Below are 27,328 nucleotides of genomic sequence, written 5' to 3'. Positions count from 1 at the left end.
TTACCATTGAGTAACATATATTAATTTCTATTACACATAACACTAGAAAAACTAAATTCAAATCTCTTGTTTCCCAGGCAGTAGTCTAATCATTTAAGTTAGACTTAGATTTTCAGCTTCAAACTGAAAATAGTCTGAACTGCTTAAACCTAGGGTCAAGCTTGTATCTATCATTTATTAGGAAAAAAAATCACCATTCTCCCAAAATTCTGCTCCTGATCTTGTTAGGGTCACTGTGATGCCATCAGTGCCATCAGCAAGATTAATAGTACGAGTGAAAGAAGTCATTCAGATGCCTGAATGTTTTAGACAGCGTGGAATATTTGAAACATCTGCACAGGGCTTGCAGCTACTGGACCTACGGAGACCTGCACTCTTCTGGAGCAATAGCTGGAATGCAGGTGGGATATCCTACTGATCTTTCCTCAGGCTTCTGGCTTTCACCTGATAAACACTGATAAAATATTTCCGGTAACAAGACGAAAAAAGGAAATATGCATTTATCTACAGTATTTTGCATTTACTTCACACCTTTCCAAGTGAAATTTATTTACAGCCTCAAAAGCTAGTTAATTGTACTAGTTTCTATGTAGCTTTACACATGCAATTTTAAATATTTGTCCCAGGTAATCTTCTTATTTATTGATGGATGTTCTGTAGGTATGCACAACTGTACAAACATGTGAGATGGAAAATAATTCTTTAGTAGGCTCTGCTTTCTTTGGGGGTTAGACTAGATGACCTCCAGAGATTCCCTCCAACATAAATTAGTTGATTCAATACAATGAAAATGCAGTTTTTAAAAATACCTCTCATAAAAAAGCCATACAGCACAGCACCTTTGATGATAAGTATTTAATTATAGAAGACACTAAACAACTGTGCAAGCACCATACTGTAATGGTGTATATTGTATCCATTTCTTCAAAAAAGTGTTGAGTGCAATCTTGCTATTTTATTTTTCATTGTTAAATATTTTTCTTTTTACACTAAATAAATGTGCTGTAAAAATGCGGGGTTTGTCAGGGAGATGCACTGACACCCACTCAACATTAAATCAGAGGTCAATGAGACTAGAAATGTGAGACTAACATGCAAGTAGTTTACATTATCTGTAATGAAAATAGATTTTACTTAAAATATTTGGGACATTGCATGAAATAAAAATCTTACTAGTATAATATAGAGAGAAATGGAGACTTTCAAAACTGTAATTTTTAGAAATTATACAGGCCTTCAAAATGAAAAATTGAATGTAAACCCTGATAAATGAAGAACACAGTTCTAATATCTTAGGCAAAAAACAACTGAATTTTGAAGATTATAAACTGCAATGATTATCTATTAGATGTATTTCTATCTAATACCAATGTCTAGTATCACGTATTAGACATTGGGTTTAGCATGTTGCATCTCCCACTGCTACCAAACAATAGTTTAAGTTACGAAGAGACATTACGCTATCAATTTTTCAGTAAAGCCCTATCGAAATCATTGGGAAGTCAAAAAACACAATAAAAACAGTAGAATGATTTAGCCCATCACCTAATTATCGTCCAAGTGCCACTTGCTAGACTGTGATAAAACTTTTCACACCATATTTTCCCCAGAGAGGATGGAAAATGTGGGAGACTGGGCTGGAGAGCATCCAAGCCCATATACAGGGGCTCAGCAATGTGGACAGAGACAGGTTACACTTTAAACCAGGTTTAATCTGAACTTTATTATCCAAAGCAAACCCATGTTTCTATAATGTGCTCTCTAAAGGGATACAGTGACAGTCCTCTCTACCCATGGTGTGGGGTTGAAGCATGGACATAATCAAATGCACCAGGAGGCTTCTGACGTACTTCAGGGAATTAAAAGGTGCTGCTCTGTGTGTCAGATGAACTCCTCTAGGCATCTGCAGTCCTGGTGGTTTACAAAAGGAATCGTCTCTTCTGTCCTACCACCTTTGTAAGTAAAAACAGAAGATCTGTGCTTTCCCCCCTTTTCATGTTCTGTTATCGCATACTGTTTAAGATCACATTGTCTTGTTGCAACTGTGCGTCCATGTATAAGCAAATTAAGTATTTTTAGCACAGAAGTATAATGAGAACTTTTTCAAAAAACACGGAAATAAGTTGTTATTCTGAATATCCCAAAGGACAAGTGATCATTTATTCATTTCTGCACAGCAATCTAGGAATAGGATTAAATAGGTGATAGGTTATGTATTTTGGAAAAGGACAAATTAATCCTAGTCAGTGTAAAATATGGCTCAGTCTGAACACAAAAATATTCATTGTCTGCCCAAGTTCCTTTAAACTTGGTGGGGATTTTAAGCGTTGACTTGCAGATGCAAAAAGAAAAATGGATTATTTAATTTTAAGCAGTCAGTTTAGTTTTCAGACTAAGTCTGTAGCTAACAGTTATTAATAGAGACAAGCACCTCAAAAAACCAAAACATATCAAAACAAACCTCAACCCATGTATGTCTCATCTCTGTGTTGGAATGCAACAAAGTATGTTCTAGAGGTTCCCTCTCTCCATACTTTAGATTACGGAATTTGCTTGTCATATCATTTTCATTGGACTACTTGATAAGACAATTCCATTATTGAAGCTGGCTTTTTCTTTAACAACCATCTCGCCTTTCACTCTTCTAAAGTGGTGTTTTATCTCGTTGATTGAAAACACAGAACTCAAACGTAAAAGGAAAAAAATACAGATCTGTGTACCAGTTTCTTCTTCTTTGCTACATTTCCTCTTTTTATGTTTTTTAATACCCTAGAGATATTTTTAGAAGCTAAAATAAATGATTAAAGACATTTCTGTTGTCAGTTTTATACTTTTAAGATGTCTAGTCTTTCTTATTTGAGGTTTCTATTTGTTTAAAGCTACCTAGCTGAAATGGAAGCCACCCACACCATTTTTCTATGAAAATGAGATATTTGCAATATAATACTTGTACTGTAGTTCATTCCTCCATCATACACACTACATCTACTTTCAGTGGTCTGAACAAGCAAAGGCATGCACATAATTAATTCCATGAGGGACAGCGTATTCATGTATTTGCACACACAACTCTTGCTCTTTGTGTATCAGTTCCACATAATTTACAATGACTGTTTCTGCCAACTTGAGTACTCTGTGTAAATTAAATTCTAAATAAAGCTCCAAGTTTTCATACATATTTTTGTTGTAGCTTGATCAAACATTTTCCATTGTGCTACATGCACGTAAGTTCGTGCACACACACACACTGGAAATGGCTTTTTCTATTTTTCAGCTTGTGCTGTGCAGTAAAATGGTTATAAAAATAATAACATGGCAGCAGTTGCTTGCACATGTGGATGTCATAAGCATGTTGTGTTACTTTACAACCAAAGGCAGCGTCGCCACAGCGGGCCCATGGTCCCAGCACGGATGAGGATGGAACATGCTTCCTCAGGCACCAGGGTGACCTGCAAATGAGTAGTGCATACGGTGTAAAGTAGTTGTAAATTCAAGTCACAAGTGTTCTCCTGATAGATAGGTGACCGATACATACATGCAAGAAGGATTTGTGCTTTAAATAAATAATAAAAAAAAAAGCCAAACACAGAAGGCCCAAAACCTCACATGGAATGAGGCAGGGGTGAGGTGCGTCTCCCCCACTTCCCTCAGCCGCCGCCGTCCGGGCCCTCCCGCAGGGACGCCCGAGCCGCCCGCCAAGCCCCGGCTGGACTAACGCTGGGGCTGCCCGGCAGAGGCCCAGGCTCCCGTTCCGGCTCTAGAGCAGAGCCGCCGCCTCTCAGGGAGCGCCGAGGCCGGGCCGTCCCCGCCCGGCCAACAGCTTCTGTCCCCCCCCACCCCTAGGGCTCGCCCTCCCTCCTCCCGCCGCCTAGGAACGGGACGCTAAAATGGCGGCAGCCGCCGGCGGGCAGGTGAGCAGAGCGGCGGCCTCCCCCCTCTGCCCACCCCGCCAGGCTCCTCGCAGCCCGCCCGCCCCCGCAGCGCTCCCGGCCCGGCCCCGCAAGGCGGGCGGTGCCGGCCTCGTCCCCTCCCTCTGCCGGGCCAGGGGCGCAGAGGAGCGGGGGAAGCTCTTGGCACCCCACAGCAAACGGGGGCGCGTTCCCCACACGCCCTGGCGGCGCGGAACGGCCTGGGGCGGTGGCTGGGCTGTGCTCGGCTCCTCCGAGGCAGCCTGGCCTTCGGGGAAGGATTTGGCCGGGAGCGGCGGGGGGCCCGGGCGGGCCGCGGGGTGGTGTGTGGTGTGAGCCGGGGGTGGCGCGGGGGGAGATTCCCGAGGCGAGGCGGGGCGGGGCATGAGGCCATCTCAAATAATGGGGTTCGAGAAACACAGAACTCGGGGCACGGCCGTCTGAGTGTGGCCGTCGAGCTGTTTGGGGCCTGTGTGTGCAGTCGGCCTGCGCTCCCCGGCCGTGTGTCTGTCCAGCAGCCGCCCGCCTGCTGGCGGTGCCTGGGGCAGACCAACGCGCCTACGCGCCTGGGGTTGTGGCACAGCTGCTATCCTCCAGACAACACCTCCTGCTCCATCGGTAGGTTTTGTCTGTGTAGAAAGAAAAATACGGCCCAGCTTTCTTCCCCTGCCTGGCGGCAGCTGTCAGGCTGCTGGCCATACCGAGTTCCTGGGCAAATGGCCACTGTCCCAACAGGAGCTGTGAGGAGTAAGTGGCAATTGCCCACTGCAGGTCCCCGAGCTCCTGCTTCCTCTCCTCAGGACGTGCCACAGGCCCGGCACATCTGCAGGTGCACCCGCGGTTACTGTGTGTATGTTCAATGTGCCCAGAACACGCTGGAGTCTCTGCGCAGCCAATGCAGGCTGCTCTAGACATGCCCATCGGTGCTTCCGAGCCATTTTGTGTTTGCAAAGCTATACCAGTTTTGTGTTTTAAACAATGGTGGTCTGAATGGTGTTGGGCATAATAACTCGTGTAGTAAAACCATTTTTTTTCTGATAGACATTTTACTTGTTATCAACCACTAGTAACTCAGATCCGTAACCCTTATGTTACTAGGATTCGTTGCTTTTACAAATTATAGCACATCTAGTAGTATACTCTGAAAATCAAAATTGTACCTACATTTTTCAACGTTAAATGTACAAGAAGAGCTTTCTGGGTGCACAGTTTTAAAACATTGTGTGCATAAAGTAAAGTTCTATAAAGTACAGTTGCAACTGTATTGCAAGGTGAGCTGTTGTTGATCACCTGTAGTGGGCTGGCTGACCTGGGTGAGAAGCCCATTCAGCAGACATTACTTTTTTCCTTCACGACTGTGAACTATGATTCTCCGCAAGAAAAGAAAACTAGCGTTAAGTGTAACATAATTGTTGGAGTATTTTTATCAATTTTAAATAGAGACTGATATATTAATGATATATTAACTTTGGTATGCATATTAATTTAGGCACAATGTGTATACATTATAATGTAATGAATCTGTAGTTGTGCAGTATATTATGCTGACAAATGTACTGTATGCTGTCAGGCAGTGGAAAAACAGCTGAAGATCTGTGGCTTTAAGAGGAATGTGGACGTCTTAGTATTGTATCTGGCTGGACAGTAAGTAAAATATGTTTCTCTTTGGCTTTTACTAAAAGTAGAGCACGGTAAACGGTAGCCTTTCATAGTGCTTTCTGTATCAGATACTCTCTGAACATCATTTGTATGTAAAATATCAATAAATCATATTTATACCTAGTCCATACATGTTGTGTAGGAAGAATGGTGAAGCTGTACTGACATACGCAGCAGAGCTCTGCTCACAGTGAGGTAGTTAACAGCCTCAGCCCTAGATACACAATCCTTCTCCACCAACCCAGAATTGCTCGAGGGTCTGTGAGTTCACAGGGTTGTGCGTGAACTTCTACCACAGGGAGCAGAGGAGTGAGGCTTAATGGGCTGAGCTCTGCCTGTTCCAACTGGCTCGTGAGGCTGGGTGGAAAGAGTATCAAGAAGGCAAATGAACAAACACAGGACCTGCCCAGTCTAAGAACTGCCGAATTTCTGACCTCCCTGAAGAAATCTGTTACTGCAACAGTAAACTCCTTTAGCACCTTTGAAATTACCTGCACCTCTACTGTTAAGAACTGAAGGGAGGGCAGGGCAATATGAAGGGAGTACAAGAACACTTGTTTGGGGCTGGCAGTACTGATCAGAGAACTGATCTCTCAGAGCTTTATGAAACAGCCTAAGATGTAGGGCAGATGAGGAGAAGAAACCCTGCTAAGTGAAGGAAGGCAAAGCTTTCATGAACCTGTGGGTGATCTAGGTTGATAGAGGTGTGTGCTGTAGAATGAACATGCTGAGAGGCTACCATAGAAAGATGGATACGTGACAGGGCATACTTCAAAGTTTCTGAAAAGCATACTTTGAATTTCTGGCCAGGGCATAATTCCAAGTGTTGCATACCTGTCTGCAGCCTCACAACTGCATCTAGTGTTTGTACGGTTGATATCATATATAAAGAACTAAATGTAGTTTAATAATTTAGGGACAAAGTTTTCAAGCTCTCTAGGTCCTGTGAATGCAAAAAAAAAAAAAAAGTGTTAAGGGATTTCAGTGTTATCTAGCCTGTTTTTAGTGGAAATCAGGTTGTCTTGAAAATCTAAAGGTGCCCACTGGTATCTTTAAATTCCTTAGCACATCTCCTGATTTACATTTGACACTTTGTGAAAAGAAAATAAAACCTATATTTACAGTCAAAATTATTAAAATGGGTATTTTAGAAAGAAGAAAAAGTACATAAAATCTAAGGGAGAAGTTTCAATAATGAGAAATTTACAAGATGCATATATACATTTTCTAAACACTACAAGAAAAATATTTTCATGCATATGTGTAAAAGAATTATGACTGTATATGCAGTCTTAATAGGCATATTTTCTGATTTTAAATTCTTAAATGTTGCCTTCACTGGCTTTGAAATATTTTTTTGGTATGGAATGAAAAGAAATGTTCAGATGGCAGATACAGAAGTGATCTGTCTTCCCATGAAACCATTTTGAGAAAGATGATGCAAGCTGGCTTCTTTGATGATGGGAGAGAAGTGAATTCCTTTTATTCTATACCAATTTATATAAACCTTGAAGCTCAGCCAACCTCAGTATCAGATCATGCCTCCTTAACTGTTGGTTTGACATGATTTTCTGCTGGCTAAAATAAGAAAATGAAAAAATAATAATTAAAGTCAATCAAATAAGAGGGAATGAGATTATATTTTTAAACCACTACTATTAAAGGGACATGAAAAAAAAGTACTTTTGGACACTGAAAGCTGTCATCCTCGGAAAACTGATTAACTTAGCAGTAGGTACGAAAAGAGTGCTGCAGGCCAAAAAGGATCAGTTTGTAAGAGACGTGCTAAGTCTGCAAGGCATACAGAAAGGGACAGGCTTTTTTTAAATGTTAGAGGAATTAAGCTCTACCTGGGGCAAATTAAATGCCTTAAAAAAAACCCACAAACCAAACAGATCAAGGCTTGGAGATAGTCAAGATGAGGCTGTTACTAGAGAGGGAGTAAAGCCAATTAAAATGTAAACCTGTAAACTAGGTTTAGAATGGCAGTGACAAAGAATATGAGGAAATTTTGACTTTGCTACCTCAGAAATAGTGTACAGGTAGAACTGAACAGAAGAATTAGATAGTAGCTCTGTAAGAATTCTGTATGTCCTGTCAACACATCCTTATCTGCTTGTCTGTACTACTTGCAGTAATGTATTTTCTTGTTACTAGAAACGTAAATATGTGTTTGCAGGGTTCATTTTTATGAACTATTTAAGGGAGCCAAATACACAAAGTAGCAGCATGGGAGAATCTGATTTTCAGAAATATAGGAGAATAAAAGAACAGCACCTCAACTTTGTAGGGTTTGCTCTTGACAGATTTTTTTCTTCTTAAATGCAAGATCAGAAAAGGTGTCCACTCCCCGTTTGTCTGTAACTGGAGGGTATGTAAAAAAAACCCAAAAAACAACAAAACCAAAAAAACCATGGGAAACTAGAGACTAAGCTTCGCAGTTGGAAAACAGGCAGATCATTTTAGGCTGATGATGTGAGGTTAGTTTTCATCAATTCTATTAGTTCTTTCTGAAACACTGTTAACTACTTTTCTGAAACAAAGTCTTGTAACATGTTAAAATCCACAAAGAAAGTTTTATTAAGTCTATTAAAATTTGTCATTAAAAGGTCATCTATAATTATTCTAGCGGAAATCAGGAACATTTATTTAAAGCAATGAAAAATAAGGAGGAGCAATTAGTAAAAATTACTTGGCAGCTCCCTAATATTCTCTGGTTAGTAGGTAATTTGTTATTTATAGTACACTAGCAAGCTCAAAGTGCTAGATACACAACTAAACAAAAAAAACCCTACCAGCACATAGGAGATAGTTCCAGCCTCAGTGGATGTGCAGTTTTATTTAAAACAAGACTTAATGAGTATGAGTTTATATGAGGACAGGAGAGACGAGGGGTGAAAAAAGGGCAAAAGATTTCACAATATGGGCTAGTATGAAAAAACAAATGTACATGGATGTGCTTGGTGACTGCCTTCTCTTGGCTTCTCTGGTATTGGGGCTGGACAATCCACACGGCACCTTCGTAGCAATTTTCATTTTGGGTTTGTGTCCCCAGGATGGCAAACATCTCCACTTGTGTTCTGAGCAGTTTCTACAAACTGCAAAGTACATGGGACTCATTCTCCCTGGGAAAATAAATGGGAAAAAAAAGTTTGTTCCCATTTCTTTACCACCTGCTGCTTTTTTATGCTTTCAGGTGTGTAGAATGCTTACACCATCTCTGCCATCTTGTCTTCTGCAGATTTCTACAGAAGTGTGGCTTTTTAGTGCTTGTATTATAGTCTTTATAAAAAATTCAACCATTTATTCCATTTATTAAGTGATTAAGCACCATTAATGTTAAGAAATTTTTTACCCTTTTTTTTTTTCTTCCACCAGAGGACTAAGAATTATCCCAAGTCTGTCACGGTTTCATAGATTAAGGTATTTGTGGATTAACAACAATAAGGTAATAAGGTATACCTTTAAAGAACAGAACAATGCATCTATAATCCCTGATTATTATTTCATGATTTTTCTAACATGAAGTGTTATGTAATTTTCAAGCTAATAAATTATTTTTGATTTCCAGGCAAATTTAACTGATTTAAATATGACAGTTTTGAAGAAACGGTATTTTGTTTTACATTACAGAGTGTAAGCTGATACATTTTCCTTTAGATTCACATCACATTTATAGATTTTGTGGATTTAAGAAGCTGAGGTTTTGTGCTAATACTTTAGCAATAAAAGGAAAGATTGAGTATATTTAGAAATAAGTTATTGGCAAAATTGCCTGATAGCATCCTGATACCTGAGGTCTGGCATAGCAGTTTCCAGTGTCTTACTTTCTCCATCTGTGCAAACCTAGATGATAGTGTTTATTATATCCTGTAGGGGTTTTAAGACAATGCTCTGTCAAAATCTCCGTACACTACAGTTTCCAGCCAAGTCTAAGCACATTGTATCTTACACAAAATCATCTATTTGACAGTAGAATTATCTGATTTAGAAATCTGCAAATACATAGCCAACCATTATTAAATGGTTAAATCGAATCCAAACCTTCACCATTAGCCACTGGTAATAAAAAAGCAAGAAAAGTGATAAAACCCATGAATTTCTAACCTGTTTTAAAATATGTTACTGTACAGTAGTTTACATGACTTTCACAATGGGTTCAAGTTCTTAAAAGACCAGCATTTCTTGCTCGGGTAAATAAGTAGCTCTGTGAGCAGCAGAAAAAATAAATTTACATTCCATGTCACTTAGGAGTGTATGTATATCTGCTGCCCCAGGCTAACATCAATTATATAGCATCTTATGTCGACTTCATTGCAAGACCTGTGGTTATCCAACTATTTTCAAAAAAGGCAAAAATATGGATACATTAAAAGGTTGAACTAAAATCACGGATATAATAGACTTTCCCTTGTATTTCTAAAGGACACTGAAGCATAAGAGGAAATGGCTTGTTGACTGAGCAGAACTGATCTTGCCGACCATAAAAGATAAATAAATCTGATTTTTGCACAGATCTAACTTTCCTACCTAAGCAGTAACAAAGAACCTTCTTCTGTTGTTCTATATAAATGGTGTGGAAATGTCATTTTCTATATAATTTGCATGGAGAAGCCACTCAGTGTCTTTTCCCTAGAGCATAGGCTTTTCCTGTGCTCTAATAGGGGGAGGATATTTTTATGAATTCAGAAGATCCGAGATCTTTTTTTCTTTCCTTAAAAATGGATCACAATAATTTTATCACTAAAAAAGTAAATTTCAGTTAATCCTAAAAAAACCAAACTTGTCAAAGGTAGGGAAACACCACTATATAGAAATAGGTATGTGTGGGCTGTACACTGTACAAGATACAATAACCATTGTGAAGAATAGGATTTTTTTATTTGTAGAATATTGCTGTTTTCACTGAACCATTTTTTTCTGAGATGAAGGAAAACTCAGAGAATGGTATTATTTTGAACTTTAAAGTATCTTTTCTCAGAGGATTCAAGACAATTTTAGGAATGGAAAAAACCTCTGTCTTACTCTCCTCCTTCCAACTTTCAGATGCTGTTAATACAAAGAGCAAAGCGCATTTGTTTTAAAATCAGCGGCCCAATTAAAGGGCTGAAATCCTTCCCCTACTAACAAGTGGCTTTGCATCACAGAAATCAAAATAGTGTCAGGAACAAAGTTCTGTTTGTTGTTCTTGCATTTAAACTGTAGGATAAATACTTAGGCACCATTAGTACTCTCAGTTCTCGACTATTACAATGGTCAGTTTGATATCCCGTGGCATGTACTTTACCTTACATTGGAGTCAGGACAATATTGGAAATGAGCTCCAAGCAAGGGGATGAGATTTCATAGGAACTGAAAAGAACTCTTTATTGGGAATATACCCATACATACATGTTTTTTTCTGTAACTGTAATTGATTCTGTAAATGCAGTTAAATATAATTTTTGGAAATTTAGAGCAAATACATGATCTTTGGACCTGCTGATGAAGAAATAACTTTAAAACTAGATGCTGGGCTTATTCCAATTATATATTTCAGGAGCATTCTTAACGTGGTATTATTACATCCTACAAGAATGCTCTCACAGTAAAAAATATTTCAAATATGAATAGAAATAAACCAAAATGTGGAGACCAGTAATTCAATTAAATCTTTCCAAATACAAATATTAAATTTTTAGTTCAAGAAATGAGGTAAGGCTGTGCTACATGTATTTGATGTGTAGTTAGTATTTCTAATAAAGGTTCAGCTGTCAAGAGAAATATAAGAAACTACCTGTAGCTAAACAGTTTTCAAGATGCTGTGTTTATACTTGTCCAAAGTTAAATTTAGACTCACATATGGCAGTTTTCCTAACTCTAATTTCAGATTCAAGATTTAACCTTCTTGATCAAAAACTATTGCTTGACTGAACTCTATCTCAACAATAATGAACTGACAGATATCTCAGGTACCAATATTCCCTTTTTAGACTGTTAAGCAGAGGCCTGTGCTTTCTTTTCTGTGTATTGGCATTCAGATTTATAAAAGTGGACGACATAGGTAACTGCACGGTTGAAAGCTCCTATGTATGCATGAAATTACACGTTAATTATTTTTTTCTTAGAGATTTAATTGTTCCAGCATCTTTGAGTGGCTATACAGTGATATGTTTATCCTGGTCTAAAGGATGAAATGTCATTCACTTCAATGTCGGGCAATTGTAAAATATTTTTGATCTTACATGACCATATTTCATATTGAAAATGAACACGCAAAGCTCTTTTTACATGATGATTTGTAGTTCTCTTGCTGACCAGGTACTGCAAAAGCTGATAGAAGTAGCTTTTGGGAGCCATTTCTGTTTATATGGTGAATACCTAATAGCAGTGCTGACAGACTTACATGAAAATAAAAGTGTAATAAATTAGTTAGTTGTCCCACTTATAAGGTAGTCACTAAGGTTCTGCAATTTCTTCATGATGTAGTTACATTTATAATCAAAAGTATTTTGTAAAGTTACCGCAAAACTGTTTTATTTTAAAATTGCATGTCTTACACTTCTATTTCAGTTTTGCTTGCTCTTGTAGATTAAAGTGGCTGTACCAGATTAGTGAATTTGTGAATAAAGAGGCCAAAGTGTAAAATTTGTCTATATTCTAGCCATTTTAAATGTTAATATTTTACTTTCCTCGGTCCTTATAAAATGTTGGGATGAGAAATGATGTTGATTGGTTTCTGTGAGATTTTGAGAAAAATGGATGCTTGAAAGAAAGAAATGTGGGCAGAAGAGACAGTACAGGAGATAACCAAATATGGGCCAATAGAAACAGAGGGCAAGTATCAGTGATAGAGAAATGTGGATGAGAAATACTGTATAGAATTTAGAAAATGAGGTGTCTATACCTAATGTCGTGTGACGATGTGAACACATAGTCTGAGTCAGCCACAACAATATTTTGGTAGTAACTTTTTAATACATTAATAATTATTTAAAATGGAACTATTTTCTAAGGAATTCAATATTTATTGCTTGTGAGGCAAAGGTAGTATTAGGGATAGACTATTGTTTGTGAGGCAAAGGTAGTATTAGGTAAGGGTAAAAGGAAGTGAAGATGACAATCAAAGATTACTGGGATATAGGAGGAAGGAAGAGAGGAAGAAGAGAGGGTGTAGTTGGTGTTGATTTGTTGAGGGAAGGGTGATGGGCACAAATGGAAGGAACTGGAATGAAAAAGGTTAGGTATATGTTCAAAGGATGTGACTAGAAAGATGAAAGGGATATTGAAATCTCTGATAATTTTTATTGTACTAATCTCATGCAAGGTATTACCAAAAGGCAGACATAGATGGATAACTAGAATTTTGAATTAAGCGTGCAGCATAACAAAGTAATTATTTAATAAAGGCAGTCAGGTATGGTGAGAATAATTCATTCTTTTTCATTTTATTTCAGGTGCTCTGAAACACTTACGTGCATTACAGATTCTCTTGCTTCACAGCAACCAGTTAAAAAAACTTGACAAAACAGTGAAGGAATTGGAAGGAATGATAAGCTTGCAGACCTTAAGTAATATCTTATTTTTATTTTGCAGAATAGTGAGCATTAGTTTTTTAGTATTTCTTACCAGGATATTTCTTGTCTGTTTCCGCATCATTTGCCAGTAGCTTTTGAAGCTAATTGTCAATTTCAACCAAATTTGACAGAACAAAGAGATCTCTAAGACACAAAAATTCCACAGAGAGTACCTCAACTCAGAAGAAACTGCCAAATGAGTTCAGAAGTTTAACTCTTTTTGGCTGCTGGTTCCCCAGTCTCCTGGATAAGTAGCTTGGAGGCAGTCAAAGCAGTTTACTGCTACCTTTTTGTAAGGGAACATGGGAGTACAGTGAGATTATCACAGAGGTGAAGGGAGTTGAGAAGCGGATGTTATTGCTGTTGAAAGTGTGAGTGATAGGTTATAGAACCCAAATTCCGCCTCATTAATTCTGGTGCTTGTAGAACGTAGTTTCTGCATCTTTTTGGCAGACTATGGATTTCTAGAGTCTAAGAATAAATATACTTTAGATACTAAGTATAACAATATCTGTTAAGTAACATACTTTTTCATATACTGGCTGGAAATGAAAGTAGCATAGGCTCTGAAATTTAAAATTAAGTTACACAAGACGGTGTTGGTGCCACTAAGGTACAGTGTAAGAATTAGCCTCCAGGGAAAGTAGGATTATATGGTATTAACCTATTCAAAGTGAAAGCGTAAGCAGTCTTCTTCCATGGTTCCTAAAGGAATGTCATCATAGGTCATGCCAAACGCTCAGTACTTTGAGAAAACAGGAAACATGTTTCACATCTTAGTGACACAATTAATAGAGGTGAATGTCATCAAGCCATACCTCCTTACGCATTCAAAAAATGGAATGTCTGATTACGGGAAAGGAAAATATGGCTTGAAAAGTACACTTTTAATTGAACTTGACACTGGGCCAAAATTAAAAAACAAATCCAGTGTTTAGGAAGACAGCATGCCAGCCAAATTATTGTAAGTTTTTTCATTATATGCAAGATTGAAAAAATAGTCCATTTAAGAATGGAGTTGTTGGAAATGATTAGGCAAAGTCTGGACAGACATCCTATGTATGAATGGTGCAGTCACTTGAATTTAATGTTATAGCTCTACCAATTAATAAGGAGCTTCAGCAAGCACAGGGAGTTTGTTGTACTTGTTGCAACCATCTGTGGGAAATAAAGACAAATAGAAGATAGTTAAAGTGCTGCTGAGTTATTATGAATGGCAGTCACAAAGACACAGTGAAAATCGGCTATATATTGGACTAGCTGCCACCATAGAAAAGCAAGCGTTTATGAGAATTTTCAAACGATATATAGAATATACCCATCTACCCTCATAAAAAAATTGTTCTTTAGTTCAAAGATACAAAAGTGAATGCTAATCGGTGGAAGAAATTTAATAACTTTATAGTCATTCCTTTTTGACCTTTGCTGTCATGAAAAAAATGTCAATGTGTTTGTTTCAAAGAAATTTCATAATAATGAGTTCTCAAATTAACAGGACTCTTACTGGTTTAATAAAATGCGCTGTCATATTTGAAGTAAATGACAGCAGTAAATGAACAAAATAAATTTTCAAAGTCTGTTTTGAGAATGGGAGAGTTGTCACTGTTGTGAGGTAGATCTTTTTTATTGCTGGACAGTCTGATTAAAAAAACCCACTTGCTGGCCTTCGACAGAACTTTTGGATGCATAATAACATTTTATTATTTTGTAGCTCTTGGGGACGTTAGAACTATTACAATGGAGCAGTCTAATACACTATTATTGTTCACTTCAGAAGTAACATCCAGCTGCCAAAATGGTGCATTTCTCTTCCCTTAAGGCTCTCGTGACTTTTAGCCACTGCCCTGCACTGGATTTGGAGCATAACACCGTTCTTCACCAGGCGTTTAGGGAAGACACTCAGCTTCTAAAGGTTTACTGAGTGGGTTGCTCACAAGTGCAGCCTGTTGGGAGATATGGAGGGTTTCTTTATGGGCTCACCTTGTGCTCACATCTCCCTTTTGGAATCCAAGATTTTTGTTATGAGCTCTGTAAATTGCCTCAACTGATTTATTATCCACAGCTGATAACATCTTGCAGCTAGACCTCAGAAGACTCCTTTTCTTCTTCAATATGTTTCTACCACAGTAGTTCCGTTCTGCCCCATGTGGGTTAGGCACATTGTTTTCCTACACTCCAAATAGAGAAAACAGACAAAACTGTGGAGGAAGAAAGCATTATCCCTAATTTGTAGAAGTAAAATTGCATGACCTTAACAAAAAAGTAGATAGCAGAGCCAAGAATTGATCCCAGATGTTTTGTAAAATAAGACTGTCTTGATCCATACAACGGTCGGATTTATTGTAAGAATGAGGAGTAGAAAAATTAATTTACTCTAAAACAAACCTACAAATCAGTGTTGATGAGGAGGGACGGGCTCCAAGTAGGATCCAGATTCAGGAGTACATAGTATCGGCCCTGGTTTGTGCATCGGACCTTCATTCCATTCCACTACCAAACATACCTGCTTTTAGACATCTTTCTGAAACATTTTTCTCTCTGGAATGCTATCACATATTTTCTTGACTTAAGAACAGACTTATCAGATATATACCTAATATTCTTTCTGATTAACACTTTCTAGAAAAAATAACTATATACTACTTTGTTTGGTAAAAATGGAACTTTCTTTTGCTGCCACCTTGTGGGTCTCTTACAACTTCTAAGTACAGTGTTCTTTTAAAATTTGTTAAAGAATTAAAATATTTGAAGTTCTCCTCTGAATACACGAACAGGTGTTTTTTGTGGAGGAGATACCAAATGCTTATTCCAGCCTTACTGCACCCCCGAAATAACTGCTAAATCACATCAAGCACTGAGCCCTCTTTGGCGCTCATCCTGAAGACAATGCAAAGGCATCTTGCAGTTTACAAATCTGTGTGGAATATATACAGACTTTTTTCTTCTTCTGTTATCTCTTATTTGCTTCTGTAATACCATCTTTCCCTCCCTAACTGCTAAAATTACATATGACAGGGTTTTTTTATCCTAGAGTGAATATTAGCCACAGTCTTTCCTCAAAAAGAGAAAAGCAGACCAGTGTAGACCTTGGTAGAAGTTGTCAAAATTATCAATTTAGGATATATTTTTTCTCTGCTCTGATCTCAAGGTAGCAGCCTCCTGATTATTTTTACTGTCTCAGAAGAACAGCATTTCCATAAGGAGAAAAAGAGGATTATTAGGTTTTTCATTTAGAGAAAAGCCCACACCCAACACCACTTGTTTGTTTGTTAGCTGATCTGGGAATGAGCCAGTTTCTATTTTAATCAACCTCAGATATCACTCTCTTGAAACAAACTGATCTGGCATGTCAGGTAGGCAAATATTCCACATCTGGCAAAGCAGCAGCGCAGCGTTGATACCTGTCTCTGTGTTGCAAAGGTTTGGTTAGTCACGTAATGGGAACCTGAACTTCAGTGTTTTAGTCAAGTTGCTAATGGGCTTTTGGGGCTTGGTACCTTGAGTCTCGATGAAAGTTAGTGGGAAAACATCAGAAGAGTGGGTGTTTACGTTTTGTACTGTGTCCATGGGATAAAAACTTCCTATCATCTATGACAAAGCCTTAGGTGTCTGAGACTCGTCTGGTTTTAATAACTTTCCCCTTACAAATTTTGCATCTTACCTTTAAGCTGGCACACCTAAAAGACTACCATTATTTAAAATAAGCATCAGCTAACAATACATAAGGAAATCAAAGGCAAACACTTAGTGTTTTTATCTGTATGTCATAAAAAATAGAAAAAAGCCTCCAAAGGTGTGGAGTGCACGATGGCACCTTTACTCGGTTCTTGCCTGTGGTATTTTGCATACCCTGCTATAAGCCACTTCTGCAGTCTGTGTTTAGTTGAGTAATTTTTCATGTGTTTTGAAGGCTGTGCGTGGTTTACTTTGTTTACCCAGCATAAGAACAATTTGAATTTGATAACATTTTGTATAAAATCTAGTGATTTTTAATTTGCTTGCCTTGCTAAGTTAGATGTTTTTCTTTTGCTGGATTTGGTTTTCTGTGATGTTGTTTGGTTTTTTTCTGTATAAATTTTGCAGACCTATTCCATAACCCTCTGGCGCAAGACCCAGACTACCGGCTTTATGTGGTATACTTCCTTCCTTCGGTACAGCTCCTTGACAGGAAGTGTAAGGATTGCTTTCCTCTTCTCACAAAGCATTGACAATCACTTTTAATTTTAATCAGTTTGGAAAATAGGTGAATTAATGTTGCCTGTTCTTTTACATGCATTTGTTGATACAGGAAAATATTTAATGAACAGACACACATTTTTTGTCAGATTTGTCAAGCAAATAGAGTTTGCATGGCATAAATAGTTCACTTTGCCAAATGCTTTTGATTTCTGCCTTTTTCTTTTTAAATTCTATATGTTTATCTTGTATCTTCGTCTATATATTTTGGGGTAAGACAGATAAAAGCCTGTGCTTAGAAACAAGTACCTACATTTGTCCATGCAAACTGGTATATTCGCTTGGGTGAGTGTGTTTACTTAGATATGGATAATATCCTCAGCTATCTACATGTTTCTGTACAGTTTAAATATGTATATGCACATTTCTTGATGAGATACATGCTGACCAAACTTTCAAATATAAATCTTCATAAATTAGTAAGAGATCTTTCACAGCTTGTCTACTGTAAATTCTACAGGAAAAGGAAAAAATTGTCTTAAGAACAGCCAGATGATAAATCAGTCGATCCATAAATGTGCCGCAGCTCACACAGAAAATCAGCTTTGGTTATTTTGTCTCTGGTGTTTGGAGAGCTGCGTGATTGGCAGGAGGACTGAAAATTAGTGGAGAGCACTGAGAAAGGTGTTGATTCTTACCCCAGCTCTACCTCGCAAGAAAGTAGCAAGGAGAAACAAGGTCATCTCGTCCCCAGTCTCTAGGAGAATGAGGATGCAGGATTTGAGCGAGGTGGCCACGGGGCATCTGCAGGTGCTGGCAGACTGTGTGGCTTTGTCATGAAGGAAAGCTGGCGGATGGACCACAGCATGTGGCAGGGGTTGATGAGGAGCTGCTGGATCTGACCACGTGGCCATTTGCTTACACATTCTTTTTGCACTGGTACCTCCAGTCTCTTGAATATTTGTTCTTGTGTTACATTTGTGCTTAGCACATCTGTCAGGCTGTTTTATTAGTGATCATTTTTGACTAGGGAGTGATGACTGAAGCTTAATGTGCCGGAAAATACGTGTTGCATTTACAGGTCTAGAAACACTTCCGTAAAACTTCCTGGACTTAATCTCCTAAATACAGTTATTCTGTAATCAGTCCTGGATTAAGATTTGAGGCATTAATTTGTATCAAGCTGTACCCTGGACTTTCTATTCAGTGAACTATTTCTGTAACATTACAAAGCTTCTTCACCATCTGTGGAACATTACTGCAGCATAGTACTGGTTGTCTCCTTTACACAAGACATGTGCTCACGCTTCTGTTACCTCCAGGCACGACTACTGCAGTTCCTTCCTAATTGGTCCCCTAGACACCATGACTTAAAAACTTCCCTGAATTCAAAATGCTTCTGCCAGAATTAGTTACTTGTTTGAAACCTTTAACTCACTTCTGTTCCGTAGCTGAAGTACTAGATTAGTATGCAGTTCATATCACCGGAAGTTAAAATCCCCTATTTGACGTAACAGTCTCAAACTGTTTGTTTGAAATTTAGAATTATTTTTGAATTAAAGTGCAAAACAGGAAAATTTGAAGCTTTTCTTTTGATTGCACTCCTACAGTTTTCTCTGTAATTGAGCAATGGGAATTGAACTGCCCTTGAAACAAGACTTGTTTGTGCTATTCATAAAGAAACTTCCAAATCTTTACTAACTTCTGCAGTAGGTCTCATTTCAGTGGTATGAAAAGTCTTACTTTCTGGTTTCTTGGTTTTAAAATTCTGATCCTACTGCACTCAAACGACAGGTCTTCACCCTAAAACCTTAGGAAGTGTCACTCCATGTTCCCACTCTGAATTGTTGAGTAATTATGCAGATTTACACTGCTGTTGTTACAAAACTCCACAAAAAAACAAGTGAATCACCTTCTGCATGCAGATAGATAACATCAGCCTTTTAAGTTGGTAGAAAAAATAACATTTTTATATCCCTTTAAACAGCAGTTACACAAAAAGAGAGGGAGTCGGCGCTTCATCTTTATAACCGCGAAAGGTCTTGTCTTGTGCAGTCAATAGCTTTTGGAAAGCGAGTAAATACACCCCTAGGAACTACAGCGGGATCTAGCAGATGCACTCAGCCAGCCAGAAGGCTCACGATGCCCTCAGGTATTTATAACAACATAAGGGAAAGCATACATTTTTGGGTGATTTGAATTAGAAAAAGTTCTTTTCGTTCATCTGATAAAAAGTTACTGGTTTCAGTAATAAAGTATAAGTGCATTAGGCACTCAACCAAATTGCTTCATAATGTAAGTGGTAGTAGCAGCAACAGGCAACGAATCCTACACAGAATTGTGTCTAAAGGTGGCTGAACAAACAAAATTTCTTTTTTTTTCAATATGTGTCTTGTGAGTGTTTAGTTTTACTTTTATTTAATTAAAAATGTCTCAGTGCACTGCTAAGCTCTTAGACAGTGATGAGCATCGTAGAGTTTTGATGCCCTCTAGTGCTTTTATAGAATAATCTCTTGAATAAAGTATTTTCTTCTAAATAGCATTTTAAATTTTACATATCTTACCTAGTTTTGTAAGCAGATCCTTTTTTATGCTTTCCAAGCTGAGAATATTTTAATGATGTCTTATAATAGCATATAAAGTAATTTTTAGAGTTCTTAAAACACTCAGATCTGGAAGGCAGCATGATCCTGGCACAAGAAAACAGGTGAATACCACCTGGCACCTTGTGACTTGTACTGTGTGACAATCCAGAACAAACCCTGAAATGCCACAGTCTCGTCGGCTTTTTATATGTTTTAAAGATAAGAAAAACAATATTATGCATAGATGACTGAAGTGGTAGCATTTTAAAAGTAGTTTCGATGAAGTTTGGAACAGTAATGAAATACCTGCAAATTTTTTTAAATGTATATATCACATTATTAAACCTGAAAGCAGTGTATTTAGCAATAATTTTGAAAAGTTTGGGAAAAAAAGGATAGTTTAATCATATTTGATAATTTATTTGTTTTACTGATAATTATCAAAGTAGGCATACAATTGTCTTGATCTCTGCCATGCAATCATTCACTTATATAGACAGGGGCATCATTTTTCTGTGAAAGAAAAAAAAATGCATGGAAATGTATGTCTACAGGAAATAAAATACAAGAACTACATAAACTTAAAAAAAACCCAACAGATATTTGTTTCCACAGTAATTTAATAAAAGATTATCTTGAACATCTGCTAGTTTTCAGTTCATTTGAATAAGTAATTTAGGATCACGATGGTAATCCTCAGCTAATCAAAATGCTGCTCAGCCATTAATGTCTTAATTTGAACTTTTTGTTACAGGTTGTGAATTTGGCAATCACACAAATAGGTAAGTAATTTTTTAAATTTTGTTTTTCTTTTGCATCTCTGAAACATTTACTTAATTTCCTCTTCTCGTGCCTAAAAAAAATACCCTAACCAGAGAAAACATCCAGTAAAAATGAGCTTCTGAAAAAAATTCTGGTATTTGTATTTAACATAGTCACAACTCTATACTATTCCGATGACACAAACTAGCCACTGCTGTCTGACATTTAATATTGAAAGGTATTCCACATTTGGAAATGGGTGTATAAAAATGCTATTTATTTATAAGATCAAATACTGAGCACTAGAAAAAGCGCACTTTAAGTATTAGAGCATCAGAATAGCTGTTCTGTATTATGGCCCTGAAAACTTTCTCCTGACTGTCTGTTCAAAAACACATACTGTCTGGAAAATATTATGACTTGTAGAATGAAACTCTTTTAGTCTGTACTTGATGTTACTTTTATTCTGTTTGGTTTCAAAATCATAGAAATAAATGTAAAACTTATCTCTGTTATCTCTGTGTCTGGATTGAGACAGTATAAAGGTTGCATTTTGATGTGATGACATTTTTAGATGCTATCTTTATAAGAGTAAATTTACAAACTTCAGATATCAGGTTTGTTTTCTACTTTGTGGCTTTACATGTGAAAATATTTGAAAATTTTATTAAAGAAAATAGTAAAAGCCTACATATGATGATATCCTTTAACAATTTAATTTTATATAGGTACTCACTTTGAGTACAGATCTTTGCAATCAAGCTGTTTTATGTTTAAAAATGAATTCTTACCTGCCTTCAGTGGAGTGTCCTCATTGATAGAATGGATGTACATGTGTACTCTTCGCTGTGTTAAAAACTGGCTGGATGGCTGCGCCCAGAGAGTTGTGATTAATGGGGTGAAATCCTCTTGGTGGCTGGTCACCAGTGGTGTCCCTCAGGGCTCAGTTCTGGGGCCAGTTTTGTTTAATATCTTTATCAATGATCTGGATGAGGGGATTGAGTGCACCCTCAGTAAGTTTGCAGACGACACCAAACTAGGCGGGCATGTTGATCTGCTTGAGGGTAGGAAGGCTCTACAGAGGGACCTGGACAGGCTGGATCGATGGGCCAAGGCCAACTGCATGAGGTTTAACAATGACAAGTGCCGGGTCCTACATTTCGGTCACAACAACCCCAAGCAATGCTACAGGCTTGGGGCAGAGTGGCTGGAAAGCTGCCCAGCAGAAAAGGACCTGGGGGTGCTGGTGGACGGCCAGCTTAACATGAGCCAGTAGTGTGCCCAGGTGGCCAAGAAGGCCAACAGCATTCTGGCTTGTATCAGGAATAGCGTGGCCAGCAGGAGTAGGGAAGCGATCATGCCTCTGTACTCGGCACTGGTGAGGCCTCACCTCAAGTACTGAGTTCAGTTCTGGGCCCCTCTGTACAAGAGGGACATTGAAGTGCTGGAGCGTGTCCAGAGGAGAGCTACCAGGCTGGTGAGGGGTCTGGAGACCAGGTCACATGAGGAGAGGCTGAGGGAGCTGGGCATGTTTAGCTTGGAGGAGGCTGAGGGGAGACCTCATTTGCCCTCTACAACTACCTGAAAGGAGGTTGGAGAGAGGTGGGTGTTGGCCTCTTCTCCCAGGTGAATAATGACAGGACCAGAGGAAATGGTCTGAAGTTGTGGCAGGGGAGGTTTAGATTAGATATTAGGAAGAATGACTTTACTGAAAGAGTGGTCAGGCACTGGAACAGCCTGCCCAGGGAGGTGGTTGAGTCACCATCCCTAGAGGTGTTTAAGAAACGTCTAGATGTGGCACTTCAGGGCGTGCTCTAGTGGCAGAAATTGTAGGGGGGGTTTTTTTGTGTGTATGATTGGACTCAATGATCTCAAAGGTCCTGTCCAACCATGAAGATTCTATGATTCTATGTCTGGACAGTTTTACATTCCTCTGGGTTTTTTTAATGCAGCAGCTTAGGCTTTGCAATGACTAAGTGTGTTGTTCTCAGTGGAAATAGTCACACGGTTTATATTAGGTGTGTGTTGCTACAAGTACATCTTTATGAAATAAGTTCTTATAAGATCAGATTTTAATATTGTATTGCAGTTAAGAGGTTTTGGTCGAACATGAAGTCCTTATCAATTCTGCACTGATGTTGTGAGTGCCACTTTTCTCTCCCAGACTGCAGCTGTGGCAGGATACATGAACGGCACGAGCTCACAGTGTTTCTGGATTCAGAGCTTGGAGAAGGGATATTTGCCTGGTGGCTGGTTAAAAGGTCTATGTTGAAATAAATGTGCATTTGCATTAATGGGTATCATATCACTATGAAATCATAAAATTAGTTGTATGATTTCCATTGAATCAGAGCATTAAAAGTATACAACAATTATAATTTGGGGGGGAAAAAAGGCAGTGAAAACAAAATAACATTTTAAAGTCTACTAAAAATGTATTTTAAATAATTTATGGCATGATTTTTTTACATTAGGATCCTGGGATTTTGACCTTTTCTCATTTTGTTTTGCTTTCTTAAATTTTTTAACAGAAGGAAGCCTTATAAATATTTAAAATTTTCAAATCCTCACTATTACTGTCATTATGATTTCTAACTTCAATGTCTACACAGAGCGGGTCTAGTAAATTAGCTCCAAAGTAGTTTGGAAACATTGAGATAATGCGCATTCGCTTTGTTCTTTTTGCAGAGTACCATTTGAGAACCTCGAAGATGCCGTTTTAGTACGGGCAATGACAAGATCTCTAATGGAATTTTCCTCTGTTGACTGGAACAAAGTAGCCACCTGTCAAGAAAGACGGCTTGAAAACAAAGCGGAAGAACCCCATGAGAAGCTGACAATCCAATTTAGATGAGTGCGTTCTTAAGAAAAAAATTATTCTTCTCTCTAGTATGAAGATCAGCCTGTTAAGTAAGTTAGTATCTCTATAAAACAAGTACGGTAAAACATGCATCTAATTGAAGGAACTTCCAGCAAAAAAAGTATTAGTGTAACATTCCTTTTATCATCAGATATGTAATATGGAGAGCGAAGAAATTAAGAAAATAAATGATAAATAGTGGCAATGTTACAGTAAAAGTTGCTTGGAATTCTTACCATGCTTTTCTTATCAGAAATTATTAAAGCTAAACAGCAAGTTAATTTTTAAGAAACCTAAGGATAAGTAATTTAATTCCTTATAGTTTTTACTGGAGATTTAGACTTACCGTGTTCACTAGCAGTAATTTGTCTTCCTCCCTCAAAATTAAGATAGGAGAAAGCAACGGCTGAGCTTTTCTTATTTCTGAGAGGGATTTAAGTTTCAATTTGCTAATTTGTGTGCTGCAGGAAGGCACTGACAGCTCTTAGTTTTATCAGTGTGCTCATTTGGCCTCAGTACCGTGGAACCAGGAGCTCTTAAGCTTGCTGATGTCTAGCTCTCGTCGGTGGATGCGAATATATTATCTCCCGGGATGCAGCCCCTGCGTCTGGTCCTTTTGGAGAGACAGGACGTGCTGTCCACAATGCCCTGCCAGAAGACTGCCGAATGGTTTTAACACACTCTCCTTTACAACCACAGGGGTCATACAGTGCTGTAGCACTACACCTGACACGCTCAGCGTCTAAAGCCTGTTACCACTAAAGGAAGCAAGGGCCAGATGGGCATATAGATGGAAATTAACACATTTCCTTACATCTTTCTCCCTCCATTCTGCCAAAGGCTTAAGGTCAATGCTACTGACCTATCAAAGTGCCTCATCAGCCTGTGGCTTGTCGTCTGAGTTCCTTCTTTCTTTCTTAGTTTAGCACAGAGTCAGAGGACAGTCAAGGTTGGCAGGGATCTCTGGAGCTCATCTAGTCCAATGTTCCTATTGAAAGCAGGTCTGAGATTCAGTTATCCAGTGCCCTGTCAAGGTGAGGCAAGTTTTTCCAGTGAGGGAGATGCCACCATTTCTTGGCAATCATCTCCTCCAGTGTTCAGTTGTACTCCAGAACATTTTTTCTGATATTCAGATGGAATTTCACCTGCAACAAGTTGGTCCTGTTGGCTATTGTTCTGTCACTGTGCATCCCCTACCTCTATAACTGCCTCTAGGTATTGTAAGACTGTGATTAGATCTCCCGAAGTCTTCTTTTCTCTGGGCTGAACAAACCAAATTCCTCCAAGCCTCTGATCATCATGGTGGCACCCTCGCTAGACCTCTCTTGTTTTTTAATGTTTCTCTTGAACTGAGTTGACCAAAATGGGACACAGTACTCCAGATGTGGCCTAGCAACTGTCAAGTGGAGTAATGACACCTTTGATCTGCTGGCTGAACTATACTTTTGTCTGGACCGATGTATGGCACCATTTACCTTGGGTGCTGCCAGGGCATGCAGCTGGCTCCAGGTGAGCTTGCTGCCCACCAGGACCTCCAGGTCCTTTTCAGCAGACCCAGACACATCCCAGTCTGTGCTGCTGCTTGGGATCACTCCATCCCAGGTACAGGACTTTATCTTTGTTAAATCTCCTAATTCCTTTCACCTTTTTGATGTTAGATTCCTTCCTTTTTTTATTTCTGCTTCCCTATTTTTCTTGCTTAAAGTTCCATGCATTTTGTAAATGTCCTTAAACTAGCCACATCTTTGTGGTTTTAAAAGGTAGATCAACACCTTCGTTTTGATTAGGTTTCAAGAATGTTTAATTTCTCAAATTGAATCAGTCAATCAGAAGCTAGACCAAACTGAGCTTCGGTTAACGTGTTTTCTTAAAGAGGTCCTCCCTAAATTACTTGTCGGTTAGGATTTAGTAGATGTAATCCCTAGTTTTTCTTGAGTCTTTTGAACTCTTGACAGCTGACTGTGCTCATGGAGGTAGTCTATGATGTAATCATTTTCTGGTGGAAATTTCACAATCTCAGAATCTGTAGATTTTACACGTCAAAATAGACATGGAAGAGGCTGAATTTAAGAGTTTCTCTGAAAGCAGACTGTATCCCACTTGGAACTTGGAGCTAGACTAAGGTAGTAAGCAATGTCATTTCAGAGTAAATTTCATTGATTTTAAATTTTTGGATCAAATTAGAGGCACAGTATTTCCGGCCTGGAATGTTTTTCTGCCCCTGTCTTCTTTTGATTAAAGAAAAATTGAAGTGAAATGAAGAATTGTTTGTTTTCTGCTCAGAAAATGCTGCAGTGCCGTGTTTCAACATAAAGAATTTCATTACAGAATCTTTAACAACTAATTTAACATTTTCCCCAAAGAATATAGATTTTGAAAAGAAAATATACATTTTACAGGAATAAAATGACTTCTTGTAATCTTTTTGAGTATATAGATGGCCTCAGAGAAGAAGACAATGAGTTAATTTATGCATATGTAATCTTTGATGGTGAGAAGTCCATCAAAATCTCTTAGATTTTGCATTGTTGCACACAGGTGTCCCAGGAATGAACAGATTAAACAAAAGAACCCACCCTGCCATGGCATCCAGAAGCTCTTCATTTTAATGTTTGCTCTCTGTTCACATACGTAGTTTGCAGATGTTGCATGCTGTCCAACCAGCCACAAGACAGTAGAACCACCACCATGTCCACCGTACTTGACAAGGCAACGCTTTCCATATACTCAACCTTTGTCAAAGGGTTTGAGTCTGTTTTAGAGCCATTAGTGAAAAGGGAGTAACGTTAGCTATTTATATATGAAGAAATACTCAAATTACGACGGTAATTTCAAATTTTGCTGATAATTCCCCTTAGTTAGATGAAGAAAACCCTTCAAAATCTACCTGCATCAAAAATCTAAAGTGATTTGAACATGCAACATTTAGTTCGCTAGAAGATATGCTCAGACAGTTTTTTAAGATTTTTTTATTAAGATATTTAAGATATTTAATTAAGATAGTTAAGCTCAGAAGCTTTTAAAATATTCTTAATTCAATCAGATTTCCTGAGGTGAAGAAAACAGTGGAAGAGAGAGTAGATATGAAAAAACACTTAGCCTGAAAGTGAACTAGGGAGGAAGAACTGTGATGAAGGAGGCTAGACAGATTCACACCTACCATGTTCTTATATCTTGCAAAACGGCTGAAGAAGCGAGAACTCCATCTCTACTAGTGGAGAGGAAAATCCCACACCCTTGAAGGTGCAAGAGCGTGTCTGTTGGCTTTGCGCTCCACAGCTGTCTTGCCACTTAAAACCTTGCTTAAGGAATCAGTCAATTGCGTATGAATTTTCATTCTACTTTAAGTTCCTTGTAAGTAACGTGTGACATGAGATGGTTCCTCCGATTCATGATTATGCAAGAGCTAGTCATTACTCCAAGGTAATTACGCAGGACCTATCAACTATGATTTTCCACCAGAAGAGCTGTTGCCAGCTCAGGCTGAGGAAGGCAGAGGTAGCTCTGGAGCATCAGCACATCAGGATTATAACTTGGATTGCAATTGCTCTCCTCTGAGACTCGCTGCAAAGAGGGGAGTGTGGCAACTTCCGCTCACAGTGACTTTGAAGCCTTTTCAAGTTAGAATGAGAAGACAACTGCATAATCTGCATCAACAACCCCCCACCGCACCTATTTCCAATGTTCATACTTTCTCCTATTGCTTGGGCTTTTCTTCTTTATCAAGAAAAAGCGTTGGCTGGCAGAATGAAAGCAGGATTTGTGCTGTGGGTTTTACCACACTTCGGAAATCGTGTATCGTTTGTCCTAAAGGGCTTCTGC

The 27,328-nt window shown here is 38.5% G+C and overlaps 1 protein-coding gene across 4 annotated transcripts in view; it reads left to right on the top strand.

Moving 5' to 3' along the window:
• Positions 1–3,802: 3,802 nt before the first annotated feature.
• LRRC72 (leucine rich repeat containing 72) overlaps positions 3,803–27,328 on the top strand; it is a 38,425-nt gene continuing 14,899 nt past the window's right edge. Inside the window, exons 1-9 of one of the 4 annotated variants that reach the window (XR_008465070.1) lie at positions 3,803–3,911; positions 5,479–5,552; positions 8,946–9,015; positions 11,437–11,518; positions 13,004–13,117; positions 17,207–17,296; positions 19,287–19,451; positions 20,639–20,666; positions 23,335–23,556. Coding sequence is in view for 3 of the 4 variants with exons in the window: in XM_054192973.1 (XP_054048948.1) it covers positions 3,888–3,911; positions 5,479–5,552; positions 8,946–9,015; positions 11,437–11,518; positions 13,004–13,117; positions 17,207–17,296; positions 19,287–19,451; positions 20,639–20,666; positions 23,335–23,500 (813 nt within the window). In the remaining variant the exon portion in view is untranslated. Of the gene's footprint in view, positions 3,912–5,478; positions 5,553–8,945; positions 9,016–11,436; positions 11,519–13,003; positions 13,118–17,206; positions 17,297–19,286; positions 19,452–20,638; positions 20,667–23,334; positions 23,775–27,328 lie in introns of those variants that run through there. The other 3 variants (XM_054192974.1, XM_054192973.1, XM_054192975.1) reach the window with 3 other exon arrangements.

Source organism: Rissa tridactyla, chromosome 2 (genome assembly GCF_028500815.1).
Source record: "Rissa tridactyla isolate bRisTri1 chromosome 2, bRisTri1.patW.cur.20221130, whole genome shotgun sequence".
In the NCBI taxonomy this organism is placed as follows: domain Eukaryota; kingdom Metazoa; phylum Chordata; class Aves; order Charadriiformes; family Laridae; genus Rissa; species Rissa tridactyla.
Note: the sequence above shows the minus strand (reverse complement) of the source record. Positions and strands in the feature narration are given on the sequence as shown.